The sequence below is a fragment of the Littorina saxatilis genome, linkage group LG5, assembly GCF_037325665.1.
Source record: "Littorina saxatilis isolate snail1 linkage group LG5, US_GU_Lsax_2.0, whole genome shotgun sequence".
Taxonomy (NCBI): Eukaryota; Metazoa; Mollusca; class Gastropoda; order Littorinimorpha; family Littorinidae; genus Littorina; species Littorina saxatilis.
The window spans coordinates 33,927,290-33,944,370 of record NC_090249.1 but is presented as its reverse complement, the minus strand read 5'-3'; the positions used below and the strand labels follow the sequence as shown (position 1 = coordinate 33,944,370).

Genomic DNA, 17,081 nt, shown 5'->3' with positions numbered 1-17,081 from the left:
CATTCCGTGTAAATCCACCGGGCAGTCAGGCTGATTTAGCCTGTAAAAGAGAGTGACCGCCATATTGGATCGTGGTTCTGGATGGTGTTTTTGCCGGGTAGCTGCAGTTGATGTGCAATAAATCTAACACCTTAGGTAGCAGGCTCCCCACATTTTACAGAACAATGACAGAAACCCTCATCTGTATTCGTTTCAGTACTAAGAGCAAAACGAAACAGAAAATGGTCGCTGTAACGGTTTTCCGTTAATATTTTGTTATATCAAATCTTATCTTATGTACACGCATAACGTAGACACCAAGACATTCCAATGCATCCACACACATTGAGGCAACACTGTTTCAACATATTTTATGATAATGCATTCAAGTTGGCCGCATATTTTATTGGAATGAACTGACTAGCAGGGGGAAAATTCGGCCTGAATACGGCTGGAAACACAGAATCAGTCTATGTTTCTCGCAATACCTTTACACTCAGTTGACAAAAAAGGAACATAACTAATTCTAACAACCAATACATCAAATTAAAGCTACGACCTTTAACTTTCCAGCAAAATAAGTAACATTACGTAAAAACCGATATTTATTTAATAGGATAGAAAAATAACAGTTCTAGCGAAAGCACTGAAACTTCTTCGATGCAGAAAATAACATACCTCTCCACAGTGAGATAATCGGCAAACGTATTTATCATACACATAAAAAGTAGAACTCGAGACAAACATTCTGATATGCATTACATGGGGGAACATTATACAGTGACTTAGCATGAAACGAAAAACTCTACCAACTGAGCTACCGGGCCCCCATCTGGGAATAGCGCGCGTCCTTTTAAACAATTAACCAATCAGGGTCCAGCATCTAAGACACACTTCCAAGTTTACAATAAACACAGCGATCCTGAAGGCAGAAACAATGGGTCAGGGGGAGATAATTAGATAAGGACTGAAAGAGAAAAACAATTAAATGACCGGACATAACATAACTCTATGAGTGTTGGCAGTTCACCCTGTCACAGTTAGAAAGTATGGGTCGTACAAGACCCACATCTTCTGGACTTTGTAGGGCAAAGAGTGATTCGGTGCAGGTCAATCAAAAAAATGTTTGCCCTTTGAATCTATTCTGCTAATACTGTAGACATTTTCTTGACAATTTCCTCATGGAACACGAAGGTTTTGTCATCCAATCCCAAGAAAACGTAGTGGCTCCTCACACGTTTCATCAACCGGACCTGAACACCTTCCTCTTCCAGCTTGTCGATCTGGAACAAATACAATAAGTACCGACTCATCCCTAAATCCGTTGCAGAGTATTATATTTATTTACTACCATGGAAGTTGATGTTAACCTGTGATTTGTAAAACTGTAAAAACATTTTACAAATTACGTCGAACCTAAAAACCACAAAGTAATACATGCCTTTTCATTTTATTAGTATTAATATTTGTTGTCCAGATCCCAGTCAACCAGGCCAAAATTCCACATGAAAATGGAAGTGTTTGAGTAAATCTGCACATGTTATTATTTTCTATAATTCGATTTCGAAGCGTGATAAGCGCAGATTTGTTTGTCTGTCGGTGTGTCCGTCACAAACATGTGCACGCGAGTTCTCAAAAACATTCTCAACATCGTAATTACCGCCAAGCTGATAGATCCCTGGACTTTCGAGATGACAAGAAAATATCGGGCGCATTTACGTCATTTGTAAAAAAAAAATGTTTTACATATCTCGCGGTGTGCCACGTGATTTGTAAAACAGTGGTTACAAATCACGCGGCGCGCCCCGCGATTTGTAAAATGTTTTACATTTCTACAAATCACGAGTCAACAGTTGAGATCAAATACATGACGTAAAAAGCTCTGTCAACGCACAAGTATGATTTGACAAAAATGTCATCTTTGTGTACACACGGTTTAACAACATTATAAGATGTTGGCGTGTGAAAGCAACTTTCTGTGTTTTGAGTTCATAAAATGTTGGGATAAGTACAGTATGCCAGGTTGCACAGTTCTGTAGGTTCCTCTCAGTATTCCACCCCCTTGGTTTTCAGTTGTAAATATCTAAGCTTAGTGATTGAATGTGGAAGCTACGTTTGGTCAAAGCTCACATAAGATTTACATCGTGCAAGCAAGGTACGTTGGGTCAAAGGTCACAGAAGATGTGCGTCGTGCAGCGAAGGAAAGAATCGCGATCTTGTTTCCGACTCAGTGCCTCTTTGTTTTTCATTAGACCTGTCATTCTGCTTGCTCGGCTTTGTTAGATGTTTGCATATCTCGTTGCTCTGTTCTTTGCTTTTATTATTATTTCTTATTTGCGCTTCGTTTAGCGATACAGCGTCTTGTGCACGGGTCAAAATGTGTGTGTCAGGGGTCAATTGGTTTGACTTGAACTTGACGTTCCTGTCTCTCTGAACGTCTGTGTATCGAAACACAGATACACGCACTCCATGACCTTGTACGAAGACAAAGCGTATCACTAGGTTTCATTTGTTTGTGATGAATTTATGACCTTTCATGAAGTAGTTTTGTTTTTTGTTTACTTGTGCCAGTTTGCCAGTTCGTTTTTTGGAACTTTGCAAAGTAGTGTCGTCTGTCTAGGTCTGGTGAAACGCCAATGAAAAGAGCCGAAGAATCCCCGAGCGTTTCTATTGGGTTTGCTTTTGATCATCCATGTATAGCCCGCTTCCTGCAACTATGGTAACCGGGGATTTATTGCATCGGGAACATGAGATTTATTTCCCAGGTGTTTGTGAATGAAAACTCGTGAAAATGATGACAGTATCAGTTATTGCGTGCTACACTAAGTAATATGCTATTACAGTACTAGCTATCAATAAATTGAAAAAAGTGATTGCGAAATTATCACACCGTGTAGTGTTGTGCTATGCATTAATGCGCTCAATCAAAACTTACTACTGCAACACAATGCTTTCCCTTGGCTGCAATCCCATTGACAGTCAACAGGTAGGCTCACACGTAGTCCCCAATCTTGAGTTTCCTGTTAAAAAGAAAATCTGTGTCAGAGTGTGTGAACTGACTTTAGTATTATATTCAAATTTTGAATTCCTCATTCTTTTGTTGAAAAAAGTATTCTTGGTGCATGTGAATGAGAGTGATCAATATAGATTCTGTACGTACGATTTTAAAATAATTATAGTGAAACCAGTGTGTGCAATTGCAACCAGTTTTACTTTTAGTCTTATGAAATATTTACATTATTACAATTCATGTTAAAGTCTTTAGGTCTACCTCTTTGCTGGATGGTCTGGCAGCTGTTGAGGCGTCGATGGCTGATCTGGCAGGTGAACGCGCGTAGATGGCTTATCTGGCAGGTGTGCGGGCGTAGCTGGCTGATGTGGCAGGTGTACGGGCGTAGCTGGCTGGTCTGGCTGGTGTCCGGGCGTTGTTGGCTGATCTGGCAGGTGTACGGGCGTCGCTGGTTGATCTGGCAGGTGTCCGGGCGTAGCTGGCTGATGTGGCAGGTGTCCGGGCTGATGTGGCAGGTGTCCGGGCGTAGCTGGCTGATTTGGCAGGTGTCCGGGCGTAGCTGACTGATCTGGCAGGTGTACGGGCGCAGCTGACTGATCTGGCAGGTGTACGGGCGCAGCTGGTCTGCCCGTGCTTGTCTCCGTCTTGGAGGTGCAAGTCGCGACACGTTCCAGCAATTTCAGCATTTTCACAGTCAGCATCTTCTTGGCAGCCCTGGCAAAAACAAGAGCGCTCTCGTGTTGCAACCACGAAAGGTTGGATTCCCTTCACGCAGTGAAGTCTCTGGGTGTTCTTCAGTGGCTTTGTCCCTGTCCGCTCTGGCCTGTGCCTGTTCACATCTTCTGCAGGCACACACACAAACCGACGTTTGATGTGGCTGTGCTCATCCGTTCCTGCACGCGGAAGACAATTCATGTGTTGACATCATGACAAATAAACGCAACAGCTTTTAAGCTTAAGAAAAACACCAAAAAGTTAACTAACAGACCCCATTACTTTGACGGCCACGAATTCGGGAATCACAGAACATTACAAATCACGTATTTCCAAGTGCTGAAACGTATTTAATAGAATTCAGTTCCAACCAATGACTTTGGATACAATAGAAGAAACATTTCTTACCTTTGGATTTGTTCCAGCTTCATTGGGACAGCGCAAAAGTCCAAAACAAGAACATCACTGACAAAATCTCACGCCCATAACAGGTTTGATAAGTTTGACGGAACGAACTATGAGGTCACGCTCTCAATTACGTCATATTTTCACACAATATTTGGTGCATGAAAAGTCTATGGGCGCTAATTATGATACAGACAGCAATTTTTCAATACAATTTTCGTCTACTACAGCGTTTGAACACAATCTTCCGCCCATAACGATGTGACACGAAACTCATTTGACTTAACGAGAGTCGTGTTCTGCCGACACTATAATGTTTTTCTTTTTTAAAACACATTATTATGGTAAAGCTTTTCTATTTCTATGCTAAAAATGACTTTTCTTTGTTGTTAATGATATTTTGCAAGAATGCGACCTGCCTCAAGTTTGCCCATAACGTGTGACACCAAAGTTATTAGCGGAAGACAAATCTTCCGAGTGCAATGACGTCTTAAAAGTCAGTTTACTGCAGCATTTTATCCCTCAGGCACATAAAAGAACAATAAGACTGTAGTATGCAGGCCTCCATTGCTTTCTTCTGTCATTGATGAAAGTACTGGCCTGGGTTTAAAAAGTGTACTGTCGCTGTGCAACAAATCAGTCGCCATTTTCTGCCGTGTTTTGTGAATAAAATGTGTTTAAAATCCACACACACAAAACAATGTTGTTGGTTCCTTTCATTTCGTTTTTGTTCATTTCAAACTAAGCAGTGTGGTATGCTTTGTTTCCTTTTAATTCAAATGGATGGCTTTAAAATGAGCATTTTAATCTGGTGGTGTCAATTTCACCCATGATCTGAGCCGTTCACCGATACAAAGACGACACAAGACGATAACGAATTTTCGCTTCTGGAAGCTTCATCAGGAAAAACAAGAACACAAAAGACAACAAAAAGCAGACGCAACACGGAACGAACAAGGTTTGAAATAAAATGGAGGGGAAACACGCATGTTTAGAGTGCTACATTTGCTTACTTAGAGTTGTCCATTTGCTTACTCCATTTTCTTTCAAACCTTGTTCGTTCCGTGTTACGCGACTTGTTTATTTTCTGATTTTACTAGATGTGAACTGGTAGAAGTTCGAAGAGAGATTAACACATTCGATCAATTGTTTTATAATGTAGTTAATTCATATCGGGCTGACGTAAGTGCATGTGAAACTGAAAGCAGCAATAAAGGCTATTGGGTCTGATGGCGGGGAGTTGTACTTTATAATTATTTAGTCTTAATTGTTTATTGTGGGTATTCTCACAGGCTAATGTTTTTGTAGATGGGTTAGGAGAGATTAACACAGTAGATGTTTTATCAAGCTCATTTTGCTTGGAAAAATATACTTTCAGAAAAACCCTTCTATTCCATCACAAATAATAGTGATCCATTTTCCTTGATTGCTCTTCTTTCCTTGTTTTCTTGTTTTGTCAGAGAGATGGCGAGCAAAAAAAAGAGAGATAAGAGGGTGGGGGAAGGTGTCGATTTAACAACCTAAGCAGTGGTAGGAACTAGGCTCTTAATTGAAGCTGAATGTATCAATCCAAATGTTTCGAACTTTCACGATAGTCATTATTGTACAGAGCAGCAGACTAAGTCTTCACAAGCCTGACGAGCAAATCTACTGTGCATCGAAATGTACAATTTCCCTTAAACATACGGGCTGACGGAGATGCTTCTCTACGAGTTGCGTGTCACCAGTCAAACTGGTACTCACATGCAGCCTGGCATTACTAAGTCGATGTCTAATCATCTATGTCGTAGTCGGGAAATGGGTGTGTCTTCCGACTGTCATTACAGGCAATCGTTTCGGTTGACCTTGTCAACGGGAAAGTAGTGGAGAGGAGGGGTCAGAAAAGCAGTCTCTCTTTCTTACTTTGCGTGCAGCAAGCCCTTTTCGATTATGTCATCATGGTTATTTTCAGCTGACAGAAGGTAATAATCTCGGTAACTGCTGCGTGGCCATTTCTTCAAATCTGTGCCAGTCTGTGCACCGGTAATTGCAGTATAATCACGTCTCGTTTTTAATGTCAACATTGATTTTAATTTTTGGAGACATTTCGTGTCTCTTCGCTGATAACTACAGATAAAAGGAATGTATATGAGACATAACGCATGTGATCTGCAACGCTAAATTAAAAATTACCTATTAATGTCGCGATCGGCTATGTTGGTTGCCTCTGATGAGAGAAACCAATGATCGTTCTATTTATAACATTTTTCCTAACCGGTATGCCTTACAAAGTACGAGTCCTGGCTCTCAAGGGAAACGGGCGTTTTCTTACGTCAACCAGTAAGCACAAGTCCAAAAAACAGGGGTTATATTATATTTAGAAAGAATAAACTGGTCAAACGAACTATCAACAGGTATATTATATGATCAGTCGCCGATTTTGTTTTACGGCATTCTGAGACTTTAACCACTGATGTACCTGACTTTGTAGGTTAACCTTCGGCGTTCCGCACTGAATGACGCCATCTTCTATGCAGTTCCAATGACATAGGAAGTAACCCCGTCAATTTCAATCTGTTATAAATCGTAGCAAAGCCACCACAACGAGTTTTCCGAAACTCTAAACGTTCAAACCTTGTATGAAGCGGGTAGAGTATAAAACAAATATGCGTCATATTGCAATGCAAGTATTATGTAAGCAACATTGAAGAAGGTAACATGGCGTATGGCGGGCGTTTCCGGGCGTCCCGGGATCCGCCTATGGATTCTCTAGCGGGCGATATTGGGCGCTCTAGGCGATCCCTAGAGAAAACCATCCAAAACAGAACACAGTCTGAACTGGCGTGATATGTCCAAACTAACTTAAACTTTTCTCCTGGTTATTTTCTGCTTATGTGTTCGAAAGCTTGAATGACCATGTTAATATATTGCGCGATCATAGGTACAAGGTATTTGATTTCGCCTGAAAAACGTTACCGGCCAAATCAGAGGTAAAAGCTACGCGCTATGCAAAAGGGTGTATCATTAAACAAAAAAACACTGGGTTTTTTTTCTAACGACAGAAGGACTGATCAGCTGCAGAAGCGGAAGAGAGTTGCACGCATTGAGTCACGCAAGGCTGTAAGGCTGTAAAGCACTCGTCCCTTATTGGCGCACACCACTCACAATCAAAAGCTGGGACAGGTTTGCGTGACGCAGCTAGTTAACTGACGACACCGCCTGTGCACGGGATAACGGATGATTTTCTGTAGTCTCCTGGGCCCGTATGCATGAACTAGAAGTAAGAAACACTGGAAGTAGAGGCCTCTTTTCGAAGTGGGAACTCCCGAAGTCAACTTTCTAACTGTTCACAATGCATGAACTGACTTGAACGCCAAAGTAGTGACAGCGAGAGTGTTAAGGTCAAGGTCGGGGAAATTGGGGGAATCCCTACTAATACGCATGCGCACGTTTCTATCAACATGGCAGTCAACGAAAATGGCAAGGCACGTGTGCCGCTCAAAAAGAAAGTAGACACAGAGGGGCGTTCTGCGCCTTTTTCAGATGGTGAAATTGCTGTACTCTTGACAGAAGTGTTTTACGAAAGAACGGTTATTCTGTCCAAATTTCAGAACAGTCTAACTGTTAAACATAAAGACGCTGTCTGGTCGAAAATTGCCAAAGAAGTGTCGCTCTCTCTCTCTCTCTCTCTCTCTCTCTCTCTCTCTCTCTCTCTCTCTCTCTCTCTCTCTCTCTCTCTCTCTCTCTCTCTCTCTCTCTCTCTTACGACACACGCACACACAGACAAACGTACTCTCTTGCACATACTGACACTATGACACAAGTGACACTGACGGCACACATAAACACACACACACACCACACACTGCACACACACACACACGCGCGCGCTCGCGCGCACACATATACACACACACACGCACCCATACACGCACGCACACAGTCACAAACAAATAACCACACACTCACTCTCTCTCACTTTCTCTCATTCTCTCTCAATCTACACTCATACACACACTGAAACTATGATGACACAAGTGACACGTCACACACACACACACACACACACCCACACACACACACACACACACACATACTCGCCGTAGTGACACACATATATACACACGCGCGTACTGTTGAAAGTCAAGACATGATATGATTTTTTCAAAGCATAGGAAGGTTTCTTTTGCAAATGAATAAAATTAACACAGAGGCAAAACCCGGTTTTTGCAGCCGGAATGCAATTGCGGAGGCTTAAAAAGGAAAAGATTAATAAAAAAAATATATAGCTCCCGGCGGAACTTGAACCCGGAGCAAATGAACGAGAGTCCGGAACCGTTACCACTGCACTATGTTACTCGTGTAGAATAGAGGCATGATGAAAAAAGGCATTCTGAGTTATTCAGTCGTGCTGGTTTGAAAGCTCGCCACCTTCGCCGAATGACTCGAGCACGTTTTTTTCGGTCAGTAACTGATCGAACTGTCGCTTTTGAGTCACTCTGTTGTAAGCATTTCACCTAAATTAAACAAGAATGTCACAGTCCGTGTCTATGGTGCAAGGTAGGAGACCGTCTCATTGTAGCCAAGTTACGACAGTTGCTCGATTGACGCATTTCACGTCTTCGATATTGTGTCTGAGATAATTTCCCAATGAGCTGCCTTTAAAAACGGAATGTCCTGCAATTGTAGTATGCGCTGGAGGTTTCTTTTGGATGGGTAAGGACCCTTGAGATGCGATATCGTCGTATAATTATGTCAAGCGAGAGGCCCTTGACATTGGAAGTGGGAACTTCGAAAGCAAAGTTGCCAGCTACTCGGTATGCACGAGCTAAATTGAACGCCGAAGTAGTGGCTTCGAGAGTTCTGAGGTCAAGGTCGAGAAAATTGGGGGAATCCCAATTAGTGCGCATGCGTTTGTAAACGGTAGGCTTGGTGACCAGAAGAAACAAATCTCATCGCGAGTTCGTAAATGGGCAAACGTTGATCGCGCTGTAGCTTTTACTATAATTGTTGTTTTTAACTGGTTGAACGAAAGCTGTGATAATTGTCCTTAAATAGAATGACTGTCTATAAAATAATGATTTCGTTGACCAGAATGTTGGGGACAATAAAAAAAGGTTGTTTATGTGGTAGCGAAGTCGGTTAACTTAAAACTCTTTTTGTAGTGTTTTTTTTAATGATTGTGTATCGGTAAAACTGCTGGACAAAAATAGTTTGGTCAGAGCGAATGTTTGTGTTACTGGTAAATTTAAAAAGGCAGAACTCCATTTTTTGGGAATCAAGATATAAGGTGTAGTGAAAAGAAGATAAGTTCAGCGAATTTCATATTATTTGAGAAAATGTGTGTCCGAATTTTTAAAACAGAAAAATTGTTGTACTTAGGTGTTTGTAAATTACGTTTGTCCTCGTTAATTGTGAAGAGGATGTATGTTTATATAAAATTGAAAGTCAAGATTGGATTTTTGTAGCCTACGTGCGTGTGTGCATGTGTATTAGACATAATACATAGACATAGAACACTTTATTATCTCAATTACGATAAACTCGGGTGTGGTGAATCACAATAAACAGCATAAAACGTAAGAACATGAATAAAATATCAAGGCGCAAATATAGTCAGCTCATCATAGTGTGGGGAGTGGGTACACACACACACACACACACATACACACACACACACACACACCGTCGAACACACACATAACGTCGAACACACACACACACACACACACACACACACACACACACACACACCGTCGAACACACACACACACCGTCGAACACACACATAACATCGAAAACACACACACACAGACACACACACAAACACACACACAAACAAACACACACACACACACACACACACACACACACACACACACACGGCACGCGCGAACACGCAAACAAACGTATGAAGGAACAGACGCACAATTATACCCGCACGCACGCACACACAGGCAGACAGGCACTTGCACAAATACATACACACACACACACACACACACACACACACACACACACACACACACACACACACAGATAAAGCAATGACCAAAAAAATAGCAGAAACTTACACTTCAACACTCGAACACACACACACACACACACGCACACAAACACAAACACACGCACGCACGCACGCACACAAACACACACACACACACACACACACACACTCACACATGCACACAACGACGCCCATTTTCATAGAAACACAGTAACCCCCTCGTATAAGCGGGAATGAAAGAGTGGTGGCCAATGACCCAGAACAAACAAAAGTCAAAGCTGGCAACTCAGGTTTGTATTCAGGGAAATTTGCACGAAATGCATGCAGAAGATACGACTTTTCCCTCTATTTTCTCTCTTTGGGAGCGTCAGCTCGGTTTGACATGAAAAACTGAAGAAAAGCCCTGCCTTTTTGCACTGAGAAACTGTGGAAGTAGCGTGTTTACTACTGGGTCTGGCTGTAGTACATTTACCCTCATTTACTTCCTCGTTAGCTTCCAAAGTAAACTCTTTTTTCGTCCCATGCATGCGAAAGTGAGGATGTACTTCCGATGTCACTCAAAACTTTAGAAGTAGTCGCAAAATACCCTGAGTTACTTCCTCGCTTTGCTTCGAGGTAAACCCTTTTTCCGGCCCATGCATACGAAAGTGAGGCTAGTACTTCCGATGTCACTCAAAACTTCGGGAGTTGTCGCGAACTTCCCCCATAAGCATACGGACCCTAGTGTATGTCTACACAACTGAGCTTACGCGATTCTTCTACAGTGGCCGGAGGCCTGATCATGCAGTATTCTGGAAAGAAATCTGTATCGTTCAGAACAATCTTCGTCATTCTGTAGTATAAAAACAATCTTCATCATCTATGATAACAGTTGAAAACTGCATGTGAAACGAGCGTGCTGAGAGAGGTCACCGTGGGATCGTCTTGTGTGTGTGTGTGTGTGTGTTCGGTATTTGTATGCAGCGGACAGAATAGAGAGAACTGACCACTGTGCTGACAGGCTTTCGTCTTTGTTTTTATCGTGTGATAGTCTGAGAACGATGAACGATCTTAATTATCCCATAGCAATCCAGTGCTCTAAAGATAACCTTCACAAGTGAACAATCTTCATTATCCAGTGATCAAATAACAATCTGCATCTTTCATTACACTAAGAACAACCCACCGAATACTCTTAATAACAATCTTCATCACTCAACACTCGAAGAACAACACACGAAACAGGATACAATAAAGTGCTTTATTGCCAATGGTCAGCACACAGAACTCTAAGAACAAACGAAGAAGCAGGAATACAATAACTCTTGCAGTACTTTAAGAATAAACTTCATCAGCCAGTACGCCAGAAACTTCGTAGACGCGAGAAGACAATTCAGTGCTATGTGCCGAGTCGGTGTACAGGGGGCTATCCATTATAGCTATACGTCCTACGGACGCTTCGATCGCTTTCTGGTATAGGGAAGCAAGGACCGTACCTGCGTGCGAAATTTGAGCTAGCTGTTTCCGTTGATCAATAGCTGTGCAAACAAGTCGGAGCTTATAGTAATATTGGGAGAATCACGGAGACGGATAAGGTTCGCTTGGTAAAGGAAACGATTCCATTAAACCTGTGGAACAATGCTTATATTTCGTTTGTTTTTGTTTTAGCGCTGCTGCAGATTGGGTCGCAGTAACAGCGTGGACTTTGGATGAGCGGTTTTTTTTTCTTGTTTTTTTTAAGCTGTGATTGATTTTCTTTCTGGTGACAGAGAATCATTCGCAGTGATTCCATGACTGAGTTTGCTTTCGTCAGGATTTGCCAGCGGGTGTGCATTTTGAGTTACAAAAGCTGTCTAGAAGTCAGATGTAAGCTAACGAGAGGGAGGTTCAAGGAGTTCAGACGTTTAATAAAGCCGTTGCTGTTTCAGGTGCCGTCAACGCCATCCATTATTAAGCAAGCAAGCCAGACGCCAACGCCACAAGAACTCATCAACTGCTTCATTCCTTCAGTGTCTTCTTTCAGCAGAAGAACATACGGGTCCTGCAAGCTGGCAGTTGTATGTAGACTTTGAAACAAAGATGTCATCATATGCTTCCATATCTTGTATATATTGAGCAACCTTGCAAGACGTCAGGCTAGAATAACGCATTATCAACAGCAGCATTCGCCCAGTGAACACTCTTCCAGCAGAAGAACGTGTGGGCTGCACGAGTCAGCAGGATCTAAAGTCCTCATAAATCTTATAACCTGAGTAAAGTTCTTCCATCTTCGCCTATCATTTCGTCTTCAAATACAATAAAGCTCGTAATCTGAACAGCTCTTCCATCTTCTCTCACCATTGACAAGAAATGTTACTCGTAAGGTTTCTGGAAATTGAGACGGGAAGATGGACAAATAGACAGACAGGCAGACAGAGAAAAAGTCAGGCAGAAAAGGAAATAGAGTAACGCAAGGAGGAAAAAGCAAAAAGAAGAAAGAGTTAGGCAGACAGACAAACAGACAGACAATAAAATAGCGAGCCGGAGAAGGTAGGCAATGAAACGGATGATTTGTAAAGTTCTATTTGCAGACACGAAGGTCTCAAAATAGCATGCAGGGAGAAAAAATTGAACAGGAGTGATCGATATGTCTGCAGTTTGATGTTTCCGATAACGCCGTTGCTATTCAGAAACAGACTTCTGCTCCATGAAAAGAGAGGATCCACTCATACAGCAGTGTCTCGAAATGCGAACAAGACACTGTGCCAGTAGAACTTTCTAGAAGTCTCATCCGTTCATTATTGTCAGAGATAGTTAGTCAGTGAACGATATTAATAAACTGTGAGCGTGTGTCAGATATTGCAGTCCAGCAAGACATATGGGACCGATCATCTTGGAAACAAGTGTTTGATAGATTTAACTTACAGTCATCGACTGTGCTCGTTTTCCCTTGGGGAGGAACAAGTTGACAAAACCCCGGCCTTTAGCACGTAGCAAACGGTTATACTAACTTCGTCAGCCAGGAGCACTCCCTTGCAACGACGGGCGTGGTATCGTAAAGCAAACAAAACCAAGGATACTGAGGTTCAAAACACCTGCACATACCAACAGGGACTGCCAAAACTGATATACTAACTTCACACACACAAAAACACAACATAAGCACCTTGTCTTCGCATTACTAAGCGGCTGGAGGGATATTCTTAAAGCAAGAAGAATCACGTAAACTGAGCTTTAAAACTCGTCGCCATTATAGGTGTGTTTGTTTGTGATTGGACAACAAGCTTAGACAAAAACAACAGACTCCACATCAGCACGAACCCACGGGGACCGGCCAAACTGTCCTACCGGCCAGAAACACTCCGCCTCCACACCATGCAGCGACTGGAGGCCGGCAAGCATGACTCGCAGACCATGCTGAGCAGTGGCCGCAAGGGCAGCGGGGATTCGAACTCTGTCGGGATGGGGGCCGTGTCTGTGATGGGCGCGGTGGCCACGGGCACCTTCCTGACTGGACTCGTCCTGTTTCTTGTGGCCTTCGCGTCGACCGACTGGCTGGGGATCGAACAGGGGCTGGCGCTGTCCCTGTGGCGAACCTGTTCCAGGAGCTACGTGGATGGCGAGTGGCGGTGTGAACCTTGGGAGCGAATTCCAGGTAAGGCTTGATAGCGAGACTGCAGAGGTGAGTTGGTGCGTGTGTAAGTGTGTGTGTGTGCGTGCGTGTGTGTGTGTGTTTGCGTGTGTGTGTGTGTGTGTGTGTGCGTGCGTGCGTGTGTGTGTGTGTGTTTCTGTCTGTCTTTCCGTCTGTCTTTCTGTCTCAGTGTGTATGGCTGTGGCTGCGGCTGTCCATGTATATATTTGTTTGCGTGTGTGTGTGTGTCTGTCTGTCTTATACAATCTGTATGTGTCTGTGTATGTCGGACTGTCGGTCAGTTTGTTTAGGTGCGTACGGACATGCAGACATGTTCGTGTGACCATGTTCATGTTTAATGTGCGCGTGAACCCGCTGTGTACACCGTCAGCACGAATCCTTCCCTGGGCCACACAAGGACGGAGCCATTGCGCGCACACATAAAAGAAGAAAAGGGGCGACAAATTAACACTTGATCCTTCCAGTCTATCGGAACTCCCTTGCAGACGATCGATACAGTCCTCAAATATATCGCCCGGGACGGTATTTCGGGGATCACGCCTTGGACACCAAATCTCGTGAGAATATTCCAGAAAGAGACGTCTGCTTATGCATACTTTAGAGAAACGTCTTGGTGCATTTCTTTCTTCGTCGTCTCATGAGAGCTACTTAACTGCTCGCCAGTGGTTTTGTTTCCGTGTTAAAGAGCAGAGGTTAATTTTAATTTATTTACGAAGAGATGATTAGAATTAATTTGTTGATTTAAAATTTAGTGAGATCGGAGCACCTCACTTAGGAACGGGTCGTGCTTACTTTCAGTGATTTGCGTCGGTTGTGCCACACACAAAAAGCGTTATTTACGCACGATTTTGCTATGGGGGTGGCTGGTGTTGCGTTTGCCATTAGACAGAACGCTCTTCATTTATGGCAGCAAAAATGCTGCATACGCATGTTCTCACTGTCTCTGATGTCAAGGTGTTCAATACTTTAACTTACTATTTCGCTTACTTATATCTTGGCTCCCAATCAGTTGTCCTACACCATGAAAAGTATATACTTCACAAAAAGATAATATTTTAATGAGTTCAGAATGTAAATGTAAGGAATAAAATACAGCATTTGACAGCAGTGCGTCTTCCTATTCTCTTTCATACGTGCAAAAACAAAACACACAACAGTATCATGCACTTGTTCCACATGGTGACATGCATGTTCTTCCACAAAGGCACACCCAGTACAAATTATTCTTTAAGTTCTTTTTATATTTAGTCAAGTTTTGACTAAATATTTTAACATCGAGGGGGAATCGAAACGAGGGTCGTGGTGTATGTGCGTGTGTGTGTGCGTGTGTGTGTCTGTGTGTGTGTGTAGAGCGATTCAGACTAAACTACTGGACCGATCTTTATGAAATTTGACATGAGAGTTCCTGGGTATGAAATCCCCGAACGTTTTTTTTCATTTTTTTGATAAATGTCTTTGATGACGTCATATCCGGCTTTTCGTGAAAGTTGAGGCGGCACTGTCACGCCCTCATTTTTCAACCAAATTGGTTCAAATTTTGGTCAAGTAATCTTCGACGAAGCCCGGACTTCGGTATTGCATTTCAGCTTGGTGGCTTAAAAATTAATTAATGACTTTGATCATTAAAAATCTGAAAATTGTAAAAAAAATAACAATGTATAAAACGATCCAAATTTACGTTTATCTTATTCTCCATCATTTGCTGATTTCAAAAACATATAAATATGTTATATTCGGATTAAAAACAAGCTCTGAAAATTAAATATATAAAAATTATTATCAAAATTAAATTGTCCAAATCAATTTAAAAACACTTTCATCTTATTTCTTGTCGGTTTCTGATTCCAAAAACATATAGATATGATATGTTTGGATTAAAAACACGCTCAGAAAGTTAAAACAAAGATCGGTACAGAAAAGCGTGCTATCCTTCTTAGCGCAACTACTACCCCGCTCTTCTTGTCAATTTCACTGCCTTTGCCATGAGCGGTGGACTGACGATGCTACGAGTATACGGTCTTGCTGAAAAATGGCATTGCGTTCAGTTTCATTCTGTGAGTTCGACAGCTACTTGACTAAATATTGTATTTTCGCCTTACGCGACTTGTTATATTTAGTCAAGTTTTGACTAAATATTTTAACGTAGAGGGGGGAATCGAGACGAGGGTCGTGGTGTATGTGTGTGTGTGTGTCTGTCTGTCTGTGTGTGTGTGTAGAGCGATTCAGACTAAACTACTGGACCGATCTTTATGAAATTTGACATGAGAGTTCCTGGGTATGAAATCCCCATACGTTTTTGAGTCACTTGAGAAAAAGTGACTCTATGTAATCGGTCAGTGTTAGTCTGTCCGGCCGGCCGTCCGGCCGGCCGTCCGTAGACACCACCTTAACGTTGGACTTTTCTCGGAAACTATCAAAGCGATCCGGCTCATATTTTGTTTAGTCGTGACCTCCAATGACCTCTACACTTTAACGATGGTTTCGTTGACCTTTGACCTTTTTCAAGGTCACAGGTCAGCGTCAAAGGAAAAATTAGACATTTTATATCTTTGACAAAGTTCATCGGATGTGATTGAAACTTTGTAGGATTATTCTTTACATCAAAGTATTTACATCTGTAGCCTTTTACGAACGTTATCAGAAAAACAAGGGAGATAACTAGCCTTTTCTGTTTGGCAACACACAACTTAACGTTGGGCTTTTCTCGGAAACTATAAAAGTGACTGGGCTCAAATTTTATGTGAACGTGACTCCCAGTGACCTCTACACTTTGACGTCTGCTTTGGTGACCTTTGACCTTTTTCAAGGTCACAGGTATGTCTTGAAGGAAAAAAATTGAAATATCATATCTCTGAAACTATTCATCGGATTTGATTCAAACTTTATAGGATTATTCTTTACATCAAATTATTTACATCTGTATTGTGTTGTGAATAGCAATTTCTTCCTGTCCATCTGATGCCTCATATAATATTCAGAACTGCGAAAGTGACTCGATCGAGCGTTTGCTCTTCTTGTTTTCCATTTTTTTGAAAGATGTCTTTGATGACGTCATATCCGGCTTTTCGTGAAAGTTGAGGCGGCACTGTCACGCCCTCATTTTTTAACCAAATTGGTTGAAATTTTGGTCAAGTAATCTTCGACGAAGCCCGGACTTCGGTAGTGCATTTCAGATTGGTGGCTTAAAAATTAATTAATGACTTTGGTCATTAAAAATCTGAAAATTGTAAAAAAAAATAAAAATTTATAAAACGATCCAAATTTACGTTTATCTTATTCTCCATCATTTGCTGATTCCAAAAACATATAAATATGTTATATTCGGATTAAAAACAAGCTCTGAAAATTAAATATATAAAAATTATTATCAAAATTAA

At 41.9% G+C, this 17,081-nt stretch overlaps 2 protein-coding genes across 3 annotated transcripts in view; one reads left to right on the top strand and one right to left on the bottom strand.

Annotated features, from left to right (window-relative positions):
- LOC138966950 (uncharacterized) overlaps positions 1-17,081 on the top strand; it is a 47,204-nt gene that overhangs the window by 18,563 nt on the left and 11,560 nt on the right. The window contains exon 2 of the mRNA XM_070339361.1: positions 12,002-13,707. Coding sequence (XP_070195462.1) covers positions 13,428-13,707 — 280 coding nt within the window. The 5' untranslated portion in view covers positions 12,002-13,427. The remainder of the gene's footprint in view (positions 1-12,001; positions 13,708-17,081) is intronic.
- Positions 288-3,989, bottom strand: LOC138966942 (amelogenin-like). 2 transcript variants are annotated; one of them, XR_011455793.1, is made up of 3 exons: positions 3,251-3,989; positions 2,915-2,999; positions 288-1,262 (listed from the first exon to the last, which is right to left on the bottom strand). XR_011455793.1 is itself a non-coding variant. In XM_070339351.1 (2 exons), the coding sequence occupies exons 1-2, from the start codon at positions 3,688-3,690 to the stop codon at positions 2,972-2,974; spliced, it is 468 nt and encodes a 155-aa protein (XP_070195452.1). In that variant the 5' UTR covers positions 3,691-3,989; the 3' UTR covers positions 2,002-2,971. The 2 variants fall into 2 exon arrangements, 1 of the variants encoding a protein (XP_070195452.1); XM_070339351.1 differs by lacking the exon at positions 288-1,262 and having other exon boundaries at positions 2,002-2,999.